The 12,369-nt window shown below is 38.2% G+C and overlaps 1 protein-coding gene across 10 annotated transcripts in view; it reads left to right on the forward strand.

Moving 5' to 3' along the window:
* CCDC126 (coiled-coil domain containing 126) overlaps positions 1-7,094 on the forward strand; it is a 105,436-nt gene extending 98,342 nt beyond the window's left edge. For all 10 annotated transcript variants that reach the window (XM_025464379.3, XM_049093714.1, XM_025464377.3 and 7 more), the window contains one exon: positions 5,300-7,094. In XM_025464379.3, coding sequence (XP_025320164.1) covers positions 5,300-5,484 — 185 coding nt within the window. In that variant the 3' untranslated portion in view covers positions 5,485-7,094. The remainder of the gene's footprint in view (positions 1-5,299) is intronic.
* Positions 7,095-12,369: the final 5,275 nt, after the last annotated feature.

Genomic DNA, 12,369 nt, shown 5'->3' on the forward strand with positions numbered 1-12,369 from the left:
AATCCCATCAAATGTAAACATAAATTTATATTGTGAATTAGAGAAAGGAAATTTTGGTTATATTCAAAAGAATCTCAAGTTCAGGAAACAGTATTTTTGTTTGTCAACTAACTGATTTTATATCATGGAGCAAAGTAGTTAAAATCTGTGTTTTTTTTTTTTGTAATGTTTTATTAAAAACAGATGATTTTAGGGATACCTTGGTGGCTCAGTCAGTTAAGCCTCTCTCTTTTTTTTTTTAATTTTTATTTATTTATGATAGTCACACACACAGAGAGAGAGAGAGAGGCAGAGACATAGGCAGAGGGAGAAGCAGGCTCCATGCACCAGAGCCCGATGTGGGATTCAATCCTGGGTCTCCAGGATCACGCCCTGGGCCAAAGGCAGGCGCTAAACCGCTGCGCCACCCAGGGATCCCGCCTCTCTGACTCTTGATTTCAGCTCAGGTCATGATCTTAGGGTCATGAGATCAAGCCTCGTGTTGGGTTCTGTGTTGGGTGTGGAGCCTGCTTGGGATTCTCTCTCCCTCTGACCCTCCTCCTCTCCTTGCTGTCTGTCAAAAAACAAAACAGTTAATTTTAGAATATTTGAATGGGTACATTTAACAATTTAGGACATCGGTTTTTGTTTTGTTTTGTTTTTAAAGATTTTATTTATTTATTCATGAGAGACAGAGAGAGAGAGAGAGGCAAAGACATAGAAGGAGAAGCAGGCTCCTTTTGGGGAGCCTAGTGTGGGACTGGATCCAGGATCCTGGGATCATGCCCTGAGCCAAAGGCAGACACTCAACCGCTGAGCCACCCAGGCGTCCCTTTAATAAACAATTTCTAATCACTCTCTACCATTACCCACCACTACTATTCTCACTACTTTCTGATTTTTTTTTCACTTTTTACACATTGTGATAACTATGTATATAACATAAAATTTGTCATTTTAACCATTTTCTTTTTATTTTATCTTTTTAAAGTTTTTATTTATTTTTTTGACAGGGAGAGAGCACAGTCAGGGGGAGCAGCAAGCAAAGGGAGAGGGAGAAGTGGGCTTCCTGCTCAATTGACGTGGGGCTCAATACCAGAACCCTGGGATCATGACCCGAGCCAAAGGCAGATGCCTAACCAATTTAGCCACCCAGGCACCCTCATTTTAGCCATTTTAAAGTGTATAGTTCAGTGGCATGAATTATAGTCTCAGTGTTGTACAACCATTACTATTATCTTTCTAAAATTTGCATCATTCTAAACAAGAAACTGACCATTAAGCAAGAACTTGCCATTTCCCCATTTCCTGGCCTTTGGTAATCTCTAAGCTACTTTCTGTTTTTATGAATTTGTCTGTTCTAGGTAGTTCACATGGGTGGAACTATACAATATTTGTCCCTTTTTATATCTGGCTTATTTCACTTTGTATAATGCCTTTAAATTCATGCATGTTGTTGCATGTCTCAGAACATCATCCCTCTTGGGGCACCTGGGTGGCTCAGGCAGTTTGGTGTCTTACTCTTGGTTTTGGTTTAGGTCATGATTTCAGGGTTGGGAGATGGAGCCCTACATTGGGCTCCAAGCTGGGTGTGGAACCTGCTTAAGATTCTCTCTGCCTCTTCCTCTGACCCTCCCCACTCTAAAAAAAAGGACATCATCCCTTTTTATGGCTAAATAATATTCCATTGCATTCATATCCACATTTTGTCAATCTCTTCGTCTGTTGGTGGACATTTGGGTTGTTTCCACCTTTGGGATATTATGAATATTGGTGTACAAGTGTCTCTGGGTCTCTTTTCAATTTGGGGGAGTTTATACATACCTAGGAATGGAATTCCAGGGTCATATGGTAATTTTATGTTTAGCTTTTTGAGGAACTGCCAAACTGTTTTCTACAGTGGCTGTACCATTGTATATTCACACCAGCAGTGTATGGGAGTTCCAGTTTCTCCATATGCTTATTACTAAGGCTTATTTTCTTCTAAAAGAAATTTTTTTATTGGAGTATACTTAACAGTGTTAATATATTAATTTCAGCTATACGATATAATGATTCAGCAATTCTGTATGTTACTTAGTTCTCATCAAGATAAGTATACTCTTAATCCTCTATTTTATCTGTCTCCCCTATCTACCTCCCCTCTGGCAACTACCAGTTCTCTGTATTTGTGAATCTGTTTTTGGTCTTTTTTCCTTTGTTCATTTGTTTCTTAAATTCTTCATGTGAGTGAAATCATATGGTATTTGTCTTTTTCTGTCTTTTTTCACGTAGGATTATATTCTCTAGCTTCATTCATGTTGTTGCAGATAGCAAGATTGCATTCTTTTTTATGGCTGAGAATATTCCATTGTATGTATATGATACAACTTCTTTGTTCATCTATGGATGAACACTTGGGTTGCTTCCATATCTTGGCTATCGTAAATAATGCTGCAATAAACATAGAGATGCTTGTATCTTTTCAAATTAGTGTTTTTGTTTCCTTTGGATAAATACTCAGTAGTGGAATTACTGAATTATATGGTAATTCTATTTTTAATATTTTGAGGAACCTCCATACTTTTTTCCACAATGGCTACACCAGTTTGCATTCCCACTGATAGTGTACAAGCATTTCTTTTTCTCCACATCCTTGCTAACACTTGTTATTTCTTGTTTTGTTTTTGGCTATCCTGACTGTATAAGGTGATATCTCATTGTGTTTTTTAGTTTAAAGATTTTATTTAATTCTTTGAGGGAGAGAAACAGATTACACGAGCAGTGGGGAGAGAGAGAAGCAGGCTCCCCGCTGAGCAGGGAGCCTGAGGTGGGACTCCATCCCAGGACTCTGGGATTGTGATCTGAGTCAAAGGCAGATGCTTAACCAACTGAGCCACGCAGGCACCCCTCTCATTGTGGTTTTGATTTGCATTAATTTTCCTGATGATAAGTGATGTTGAGCATCTTTTCATGTATCTGTTAGCCATCTGTAGGTCTAATTTGGAAAAATGTCTATAATAGTCCTTTGTCCTCCCCCCCCCCTTTTTTAAGATTTTATTTATTTGAGAGAGGGCCAGAGAGAGCACGAATGGAGGGGAGGGGCAGAGTAAGAGGGAGAAGCAGACTTCCTGATGAGCAGGGAGCCTGACTGCAGGGCTCAATCCTAGGACCCTGGGAACAAAACCTGAGCCGAAGGCAAATGCTTAACTGACTGAACCACCCAACACCCCTGCTTTTGTCCATTTTTAATCATATTATTTGTGTTTTTTTGGTGTTGAGTTGTATAAGTTCTTTATATATTTTGGATATTCACCCCTTATTGGGTATATTGTTTGCACATATCTTCTTACATTCAGTAGGTTGCCTTTTGTTTTGATGGATTCCTTCCCTGTTCAAAAACTTTTTATTTTGGTGTAGTCCCAATACTTTAATTTTACTTTTGTTTCCCCTTGCTGGAGAAGACATATCTAGAAAAATGTTTCTATGGCCAATGTCAAAGAAAGTTCTTCTTATGTTTTCTCCTAGGAATATAGGTCTCACATAAAGGTTTTTAATCCATGTTGAGTTTATTTTTGCGTATGATATTTAGAAAGTGGTCCAATTTCATTCTTTTGCATGAAGCTGTCCAGTTTTCCCAGAACCATTTGTTTTTTTTTTTTTAATTTTTATTTATTTATTTATGATAGTCACACAGAGAGAGAGAGAGAGAGAAAGAGAGAGGCAGAGACATAGGCAGAGGGAGAAGCAGGGTCCACACACCGGGAGCCCGATGTGGGATTCGATCCCGGGTCTCCAGGATCGCCAAAGGCAGGCGCCAAACCGCTGCGCCACCCAGGGATCCCCAGAACCATTTGTTGAAGGGATTTTTCCTATTGTCTATTCTTACCTCCTTTGTCAGGAATTAATTGACCGTATAAGCACAGATTTATTTCTGGAGTCTATTCTGTTCCATTGAGCTATGTTTCTATTTTTGTGCCAGTACTGTACTGTTTTTCCCTTTCTTTGATTATAGCCATCCTAGTAGGTTGAAGTGGTATCTCATTGTGATGTTGGGCGTTTCCTGTGCTTATGACGCATTTGCACATCTTATTTGGGGATATATCTGTCTATTCAAGTCCTTTGCTCATTTAAAAAATTGGGTTGTTCGGGATCCCTGGATGGCTCAGCAGTTTGGTGCCTGCCTTTGGCCCAGGGCGTGGTCCTGGAGTCCCAGGATCCAGTCCCACATCAGTCTCCCTGCATAAAGCCTGCTTCTCCCTCTGCCTGTGTCTCTGCCTCTCTCTCCATGTCTCTCATGAATAAATAAATAAAATCTTTAAAAAAATAAATAAAAAACTGGGTTGTTCATCCTTTTGTTGTTTAATTTAAGACTTCTTTATATGTTTTTGAGATTAAGCCCTTGTCAGATACATGATTTGTAAATATTGTGTTCTATTCTACTTGTTATTTTCACTTTCTGGATAATGCTCTTTGATGCCCAGAAGTTTTCAATTTTGATGAAGTCGAATTTATCTGTTTTTTATTTTGCTTGTGCTTTTTCTGATCTCTTTGTAACAGAACCATCAGCAAACCTATCAATTGCTGTTAGATGACTGTTGGGGCTCAAGTTGCTTTTTTTTCGGTATCAGCATAAAATAGCAATATTAGTTGACACGGAGTACCTCATATATACTAAGTACCTTTAGGAAGCTTGAAAATATAATTCTAAGGATGAGTCATAATCGTATTCTTTCCAAGTAAATCCTATTGAAACCCCTTAAACCTCCAAAGAGATGTAAACTTCCCGGTCATTCTGGAAAAAATTTAAGTCCGTACCACTTGCTAGTATCTCTAATACACTGATCAGTTTTCTGGCATCTCCCCTGAATCCTAGGCTCTCCACTCACACATACACTTCAGCCTCTGGAGGATCCAGGTTTCTTGTTTCTGCATTTCATTGAATTTCTTACTTAGCTCACCCAGTTTTTACCTTACCTGCCTTGTCCACAGTCATCTTTACAAACTGCTTAAGAAACTCAAGATAAATGGGGTTCCTTACAGAGGGAATACAACTCTGAACCAGACTTTAAGTGTGTTTTATTGCACTAGAAAAGTGAGTTTCCCTTACATTTATAACTCTGAAATTCCTTTAGGAAGCTCTATATATGATGCTATTTGCTATGCTATGTTAAAATAATTAGGTTTTTCCTATTTGTAGTATGAGTGCTTTCTCTCTAGTATATTTTCTCTCAGATGGCTCGGTAATGTTTCACTTTCCCTCTCCCCTCAAACTAGGAAAATACAAATATGAAGTGCTCTATCAGTGTTTAATACAGTTTATTCTGATTTTTTCCCCTAGCGGATCTAAAAAGAACAATTGCTGTCCTTTTAGATGACATTTTACAACGCTTGGTAAAGCTGGAGAACAAAGTCGACTATATTGTTGTGAACGGCTCGGCAACCAACACTACCAATGGCACCAGTGGAAACCTGGTGCCAGTAACCACAAATAAAAGGATAAATGCATCAGGCAGCATTAGATAGCAGTTGAAGATCACCTGTGCTGCTACATCCACCGGGGATTATATCCTATGGCAGAAAGCCTTTCAGTTGCTGGCTAGGATAGATTAATACTGTACAATAAAAGCCCCACGCATTTCTGAGGAATATGCTGGATTCACAGAACTCTAATTCTGTATATATATTTTAAAAGTTATTAGTTTGCTTTCAGGCAAGTCTCTTGAATGCTGTATTATATCCTTAAAGGGAATTTGATAACATTATTGATGTAGTAAGCAGGTAGGTGATCTTTGTATAAATCTTTTGTTTGAGATCAAGGTGAAACAAAAACACTGAAAGATATGGGTTCATTTCTATAAAATATTTATTTAAATATATCACATGCTTTTTTAGACAAGTGGAGAATATTGTTGTTGAATCATTTTGTCATTTGTTCTCAATAGATTTAACTGTTAAACCAAGACTATTAGAAAATGTGCTTACTTCCAGTACTATATTTTGTTACTCAGATTATGAGCAGAGAAAGGAAGTATAAAGTTGAAAATAGGATTTTGAAGTCATGACCCAAAGAATGTCTTCATTTGCACTATCCTTCAGAATAACTGGAGGTTAATTATTGTATATTTTGAAAAATTACATATCTAAGAGTATAATCTTGAAATGGTTAGCAGCCACTGTCCATAACCCATTCTAAACATTGAGACAAATAACATAAAAATAGTAATCTCTAATCTCATACATAACATTTTCTTACATGTATCATAAAGAATAGAAGATATTTTTATGATCAAATTTAACATAAGTATTCATGATTTTTCACATACATGAATATTAATTTAAGTGTTTAACCCTTTGAGTGTCTATGTTATGTGGAAAGTACATTATTTCCTTATTTGAGTAATTTTTGCTTTTATTATGTTGACAGTGGAAGGGGCGAGTGAGATATTTGTGAGACTGGGACATTTAAAGTCTTTAGCCAGGTGTATATAATAAAGGTATTTGTGTTGCATTAAATTGCTTGGAAATGTTGACATTATGTAAGAGTATCTGGCTTTATGAAGTTGTAGATTTGTGTAACAGATACATTAGGTATTCATTTTATATAATGACCACTTAAAAACAATTAAGAGCATTTAAAATATAATTTAAGTTATGAAGATTGACTCTCTTCAGGAAAACAGCTACTGTATATAGCACAAGAGATCCTAATCTTGGGTAATTCTAGGATAGAGCAAAGTACACCTTTATTTAAATTTCCGTTGTAGCAAATTTAATTGCCGTATAATGCCCAATATTTCATAGTATTTATTCTCTATTATAATAACTGCTTAAGTGCAGCTAGCTTCTAGACTTAGACTATATTGAATTTAGTTTTGGATATTGTTCGTTATTATAATATGCTACCACACATAGTAGCAATAATTAAAATGTTTTATTAAAATAAGTATGAGAAAATATTGTTTCATGAAAGGTAGCTTTCTAAACTCTTTTCTCTATACTCTATGTGAAGAAATTAATTACATACCATTGCCAGGTGAAGTTTGGAATAATTGTTCAGTCTTAATAGATGTGGACATTTTTGTTTTTCATTTGTTTTCAGGGATGAAATAAAATATATTATTTGTACTTACAAAGTGTAACAAGTTTTTTTTTTCATGGTGGTTGTACATTTAATAAGTGGTAAATGATTGAAATGAATCTTAGATAACTTTGGGTTTTGTTCTATCAACTGCAGATACCTTTTTCAAAAGAAAACAATGAAGGGGTGCCTGGGTGGCTCAGTCACTTAGGTGGCCAGCTCTTGGTTTTGGCTTGGGTCATGATCTCCTGGTTGAGATCATGAGATTGGACCCTGCATCCAACTCTGCACTCACTGTGGAGTCTGCTTGAGATTCTCCCCTTCTCCCTCTGCCCCTCCCACTCATGCTCTCTTTCTCTCTAAATTAAATAAATAAATCCTTAAAAAGTAAAAACTCAACAGTAAACTTCAACTTGAGGGTACAAACCTAGGAACCACCTCTGATCATAAGCACCAGACTTGGTCCCATCAATCCCTGAACTCAGACTCTCCTGTCATGACTAAAGCAATTTTCCATTGTTTGTGGGGTTTTTTTCTAAAGATTAATTTATTTACTTGGGGGGAGGGGCAGAGGGAGAGTGAGAGTGAAGACCCTCAAGCAGACTCCGACTGAGCGGGGAGGCTGACATGGGGCTTGATCTCAGGACAGGAGTCAGACATTTAATTAGTTGAGTCACCCAGCTGCCCCTACTTTTGAGTTTTTCAAAGTCATAGCATACTATTTATATTTTAAGTTAATTAGAACATTAGCACAGGGCATCACTAAACATACAAAAAACTCAAATTTATTTCAGGGTTCCTTTGGGTTATTTCAGAATATCGTTAAGGAAAAAAAAAAGTAAATGTTATTTCACATAGTTTATGATAACTTGGGTTTCATTTGTCTTTAAGAAATACTTAGGACCTTGACTCAGGAGTTAGTAGGCTATAGAGGCTCAGGTCTGCTTTTTTTTTTTTTTTAAAGATTTTATGTATGTGAGAGAGCGAGTAAGCTCAGGCAGGGCAGCTGCAGAAGGAGAAGGAGAAGCAGAATCCTCACTGAGCAGAGATCCTGATGTGGGGTTCCACCCCAGGTCCCCGGGATCATGATCTGAGCCAAAGGCAGACACAACTGACTGAGCCACCCAGGTTCCCTATTTATTTAATTGAGAGAGAGAGAGAAAGAGCACGCATGCACGTGTGTGTGTGTGTGTGTGTGTGTGTGTGTGTGTAGGGGGGAGGGACTGACAGAGAGCATCCTAAGCAGGCTCCACCTTGAGCAGGAGCCCAATGTGGTTATCAATCTCATGACCCTGAGATCATGACCTGAGCTGAAACCAAGAGTTGGACACTCAGTGGACTGTGCCACAAAGCACCTCAGGTCTGCCTTTTTAGTGACATCACGTTCTTCCTTATTTTGAATTTATAGAATCTGCCCCATCTCATTTTATTCTGTCTCAGAAACCTGAAGTGTTGGGATCCCTGGGTGGCTCAGTGGTTGAGCATCTGCCTTTGGCTCAGGTCATGATCCTGGAGTCCCAGGATGGAGTCTCATGTCAGGCTCCCTGCGGGGAGCCTGCTTCTCCCTCTGCCTGTGTCTCTGCCCCTCTCTCTCTGTCTCTCATGGATAAATAAATAAAAATTTTTTTTTAATAAATAAAATCTTAAAAAAAAAAAAAAAGGAAGGCTAAAGTGTTAATAGCCTACATGGGAACCTCTGACATGTACTTTTGATTTAATTGCAAATAGTGTTCTATTTTTAACCAAACACTTTCAGCTGAATAGCTATTAATCTAGTTATATTGTTTTATTTTTAAAGATTTTATTTATTTATTCATGATAGTCACAGAGAGAGAGAGAGAGAGAGGCAGAGACACAGACAGAGGGAGAAGCAGGCTCCATGCACCGGGAGCCCGACGTGGGATTCGATCCCGGGTCTCCAGGATCGCGCCCTGGGCCAAAGGCAGGCGCCAAACCGCTGCGCCACCCAGGGATCCCCTATTGTTTTATTTTTTAAGAGAAGTGTTTACTTGCAAAGGGACATGATGTAATGAAAGAGACTTGAATGAATGAATGAATAAATGAGCGAGTTAATTGAAACAGTGTTTTAAATCATTGAAAGCCCTGAATGATTCTTAACTTTTGATTGGGGAAATGGTAGAGTTCATCTTTTGAGAGAGCTAAAGAGCTAGAGAAAAGAGAAATGAATATGAAAATGAGAAAAAATACAGAAAACCAAAATCTGAAATTTTTCTACCTACAGATAACTGTTGTTGACATTTTAGTATATAAATGAGAATCTCATCTCTCCTGCCCACATTCTCTATTGTCTTATCGTTTCTACTTAAAATAAATCCAGCATTCTTACTGTGGCCTGAAAAGCCCTAATTTGCTCCTGCCTGCCTCCTAACTTCATCTCTGCCTTCCTCTTTAATTCCTCTTCAGCTATATTGACTTTCTCTTCCTGGGACATTCCAAGCATGCTTTTGCCTCAGCAACTTGAAACTTGGTATTCCTCTATTTGTAACTTGAATTCCCAGATATAGTCACACCCTACCCCACAAATTCAGATGTTGGCTCAAATGTTACTTTTTAAAATTAATTTAATGTTTTAAAAAATTATTTGAGAGACAGAATGAGAGAGTGGCAGAGACACAGGCAGAGAGAGAGGCAGGCTCCATGCAGGGAGCCTGACGCAGAACTCGATCTCAGGTCTCCAGGATCACGCCCTGGGCTGAGGGTGGCGCTAAACCGCTGAGCCACCCCGGCTGCCCTCAAACGTTACTTTTTAAGGGAAGTTGTCTCTGACCACCTACCTAAATTAGCATGCCTCTAGCACTCCTTACCCTTTTTACTTTTCTTCATAGTGATGATATACTTAACATTAAATTGTGTATTAATGTATTGGGTTTTTTCTGATGCTTCTGAGAATCTAGGCTCCATGAGGACAGGGACTTCATTTTGTTCACTGATACATAATCTGGGCATATGCAACTGTGTCTGGCACATAACAGGTGCCTGATAAATATTTGTTAAAAGTAGTTACTAAGCCATCCTACACTTTGGCTTTGTGCATCTATACCTGTATTTATATTTTTAAAAAATTATACCATACATTCTTTTTGTATAATGTATGAACTTCTTTTCAAGTCAGTAAGTATATAACTTTTATGGCTATTCTGTTGTGTGGCTATATCACAGCTGATTTATCTTTCACTCAATTACTAGACATTTTGGTTGCAGACAAAGGATTTAGACGTAGGTATGGGAAAAGGCTAAAGGTTATTCTCTTTTCATTATTCCATGCTGTCATTACTTTAGGTGGTAGTGGGTGATACTACGAAGTGTGATTAATAGCCATTTGGGGGAGATAAAATAAGGAGATAAAATATCTCCATTTGTATAAAATTACAAGGACAGAAAATCCAAAATGGCTGATCATCCTCAGACCTTGTTTTATAAACAGCAGGTTAGGAGTGTTTTGCAGAGTAGGGAAAAGACTAGGAATAAAATATGAAGTGACTAATTCATAATTGGGTTGGAGATCTGGGAGACGATTGGTTCGGGGTCTGACCTGTGCTTAATCAGATCAAGATAGTCCTTTTGCACCTTTTTGGCTTAACATGAATCAGTAATTTTAGTCTGTACTTAAGGAAGTTAGGCTATAAAGATCTTTAAAAAAAAATTTTTTTTTAGGTTTTACCAGTGTCCATATCTTTCAAACATATTTCCAGAATGACTTTAGGACCTTCTCTGAGTCCTTAGGTCAAGTATAACTTCACATTGTTTCTAATTGTTGATTAGCAGCATCATTTGAATAAATCATTTTTCATTTAACTTTCTCAGCTGCTTAACTCATCCACCTACCTTCCCCCTTTCCTTTACTATTAACCAATTTTCAGGCAAAGAAATAAACTATGGTTTTGAGGGGTCTTTTTAGGTGGGAGGGTACTGTGGTAGAAATGGTACCAAGGCTTAGGAACAAAACATTTTGAGCTACTGGTGTTTGGAAATTTACGCATAATGTTATGTTCAGTTTTGAGATAAATGGGGTTTTTTTTTTGGTTTGCTTGTTTGTCTTTCATCTTCATGAGTTTGAAAAAAGAGATAAAAAATCCCTTTTACTCTTTTCTTTGAATCTGAATTGGGAGTTTCAGTCCAAAAGCCTTGAGTGGATGACTGAGGCAGGAGGGCACAGAAAGGGGACCCCTGCCAGGTAAGGGTCACTTGCCTGCCTCTTGGTTGGAAGCTCTATACCTCCTATATTAAAATGATTCAAAACTGGAATGTGCTCTGGGAGGAAAGCTTTACAGCAGGAAGAATTTGGAGGGTTTGTTTTTAATAATGCCCCTCATTCAGTGGGATCATTATGGTCATAATGATTATTGAGCATCTACCAAGGACTGTGCCCTGTACTGTGCTCTGCATGTAAAGTAAGTATCATGTTTAATCTAACAATTTTGTGAGGTTCTATCACCCCTGTTTTCTAGATAAAAAGACTATGGTGCTGAGAAACGATATGGGTATAGATCTTACAGACCGTACACAGATTTAAACCCAAAAGGGTCTGTCTCCAGAGTTTGTGGTCTTGGTCACCATGTCTTACTCTGTATTCTTCTAATCTTGGCTTAAGTACACTCCATCTTGATCCTATGACATAGGAATTCCTTTCCTTTGATTCAAAAGAGAGATCTGCTTCTTTTCGCTCCTTGCTTTGCTCTTAAAGGCCTGTGTCAGCAGCGAGGAGTCCGCAGGGCATCACACGATATACATTTGACACCCAGGCATTGATGGTAACCCACCACTCAGGATCCTGATGCCCAGTATGCCCAGGGTTTGGGAATCATAGGAGGTGAACCCATTCCTGGGGAATTGGTTGGGAGCACCAGGCTCTAGTGTTTTTGAGAGTGTGTCTTACATCTAATCTTGGAATAAAGGGAAGAGAGGGATTGGCTTAGTGCAGATTCTTCCAGGGTGAACAGAATCTTCTCAGACTATCCCCAGGCCATTTTTTTTTTTGTGCCCACCATGGGATTCAGGGCACTATTAATGCACCTACAGCAGTTTTCTGTCACCGTGAACTCTAGTACTAAGATTTTATTTGCAAGGCTCAGGTTAGGGATTTTTCTGGGTCCAAAATATTTCTATCATTTTCTACTTCCTAGAGGCTAGACAGAGTGGGATTCAACACTCCCTTGGTCTGTTTTCCTCCTTGTAATCTCCTTAGGTTTTATAGATGGACCACTTGATGACTCTTGAAGAAGCCTGAGATTGTCTCAGTAATGACTCGAGAGAGTATGATTTTTTAAAAGATTTTATTTATTTATTCATGAGAGACAGAGAGAGAGGTG

The sequence above is a fragment of the Canis lupus genome, chromosome 14 (assembly GCF_003254725.2).
Source record: "Canis lupus dingo isolate Sandy chromosome 14, ASM325472v2, whole genome shotgun sequence".
Lineage (NCBI taxonomy): Eukaryota > Metazoa > Chordata > Mammalia > Carnivora > Canidae > Canis > Canis lupus.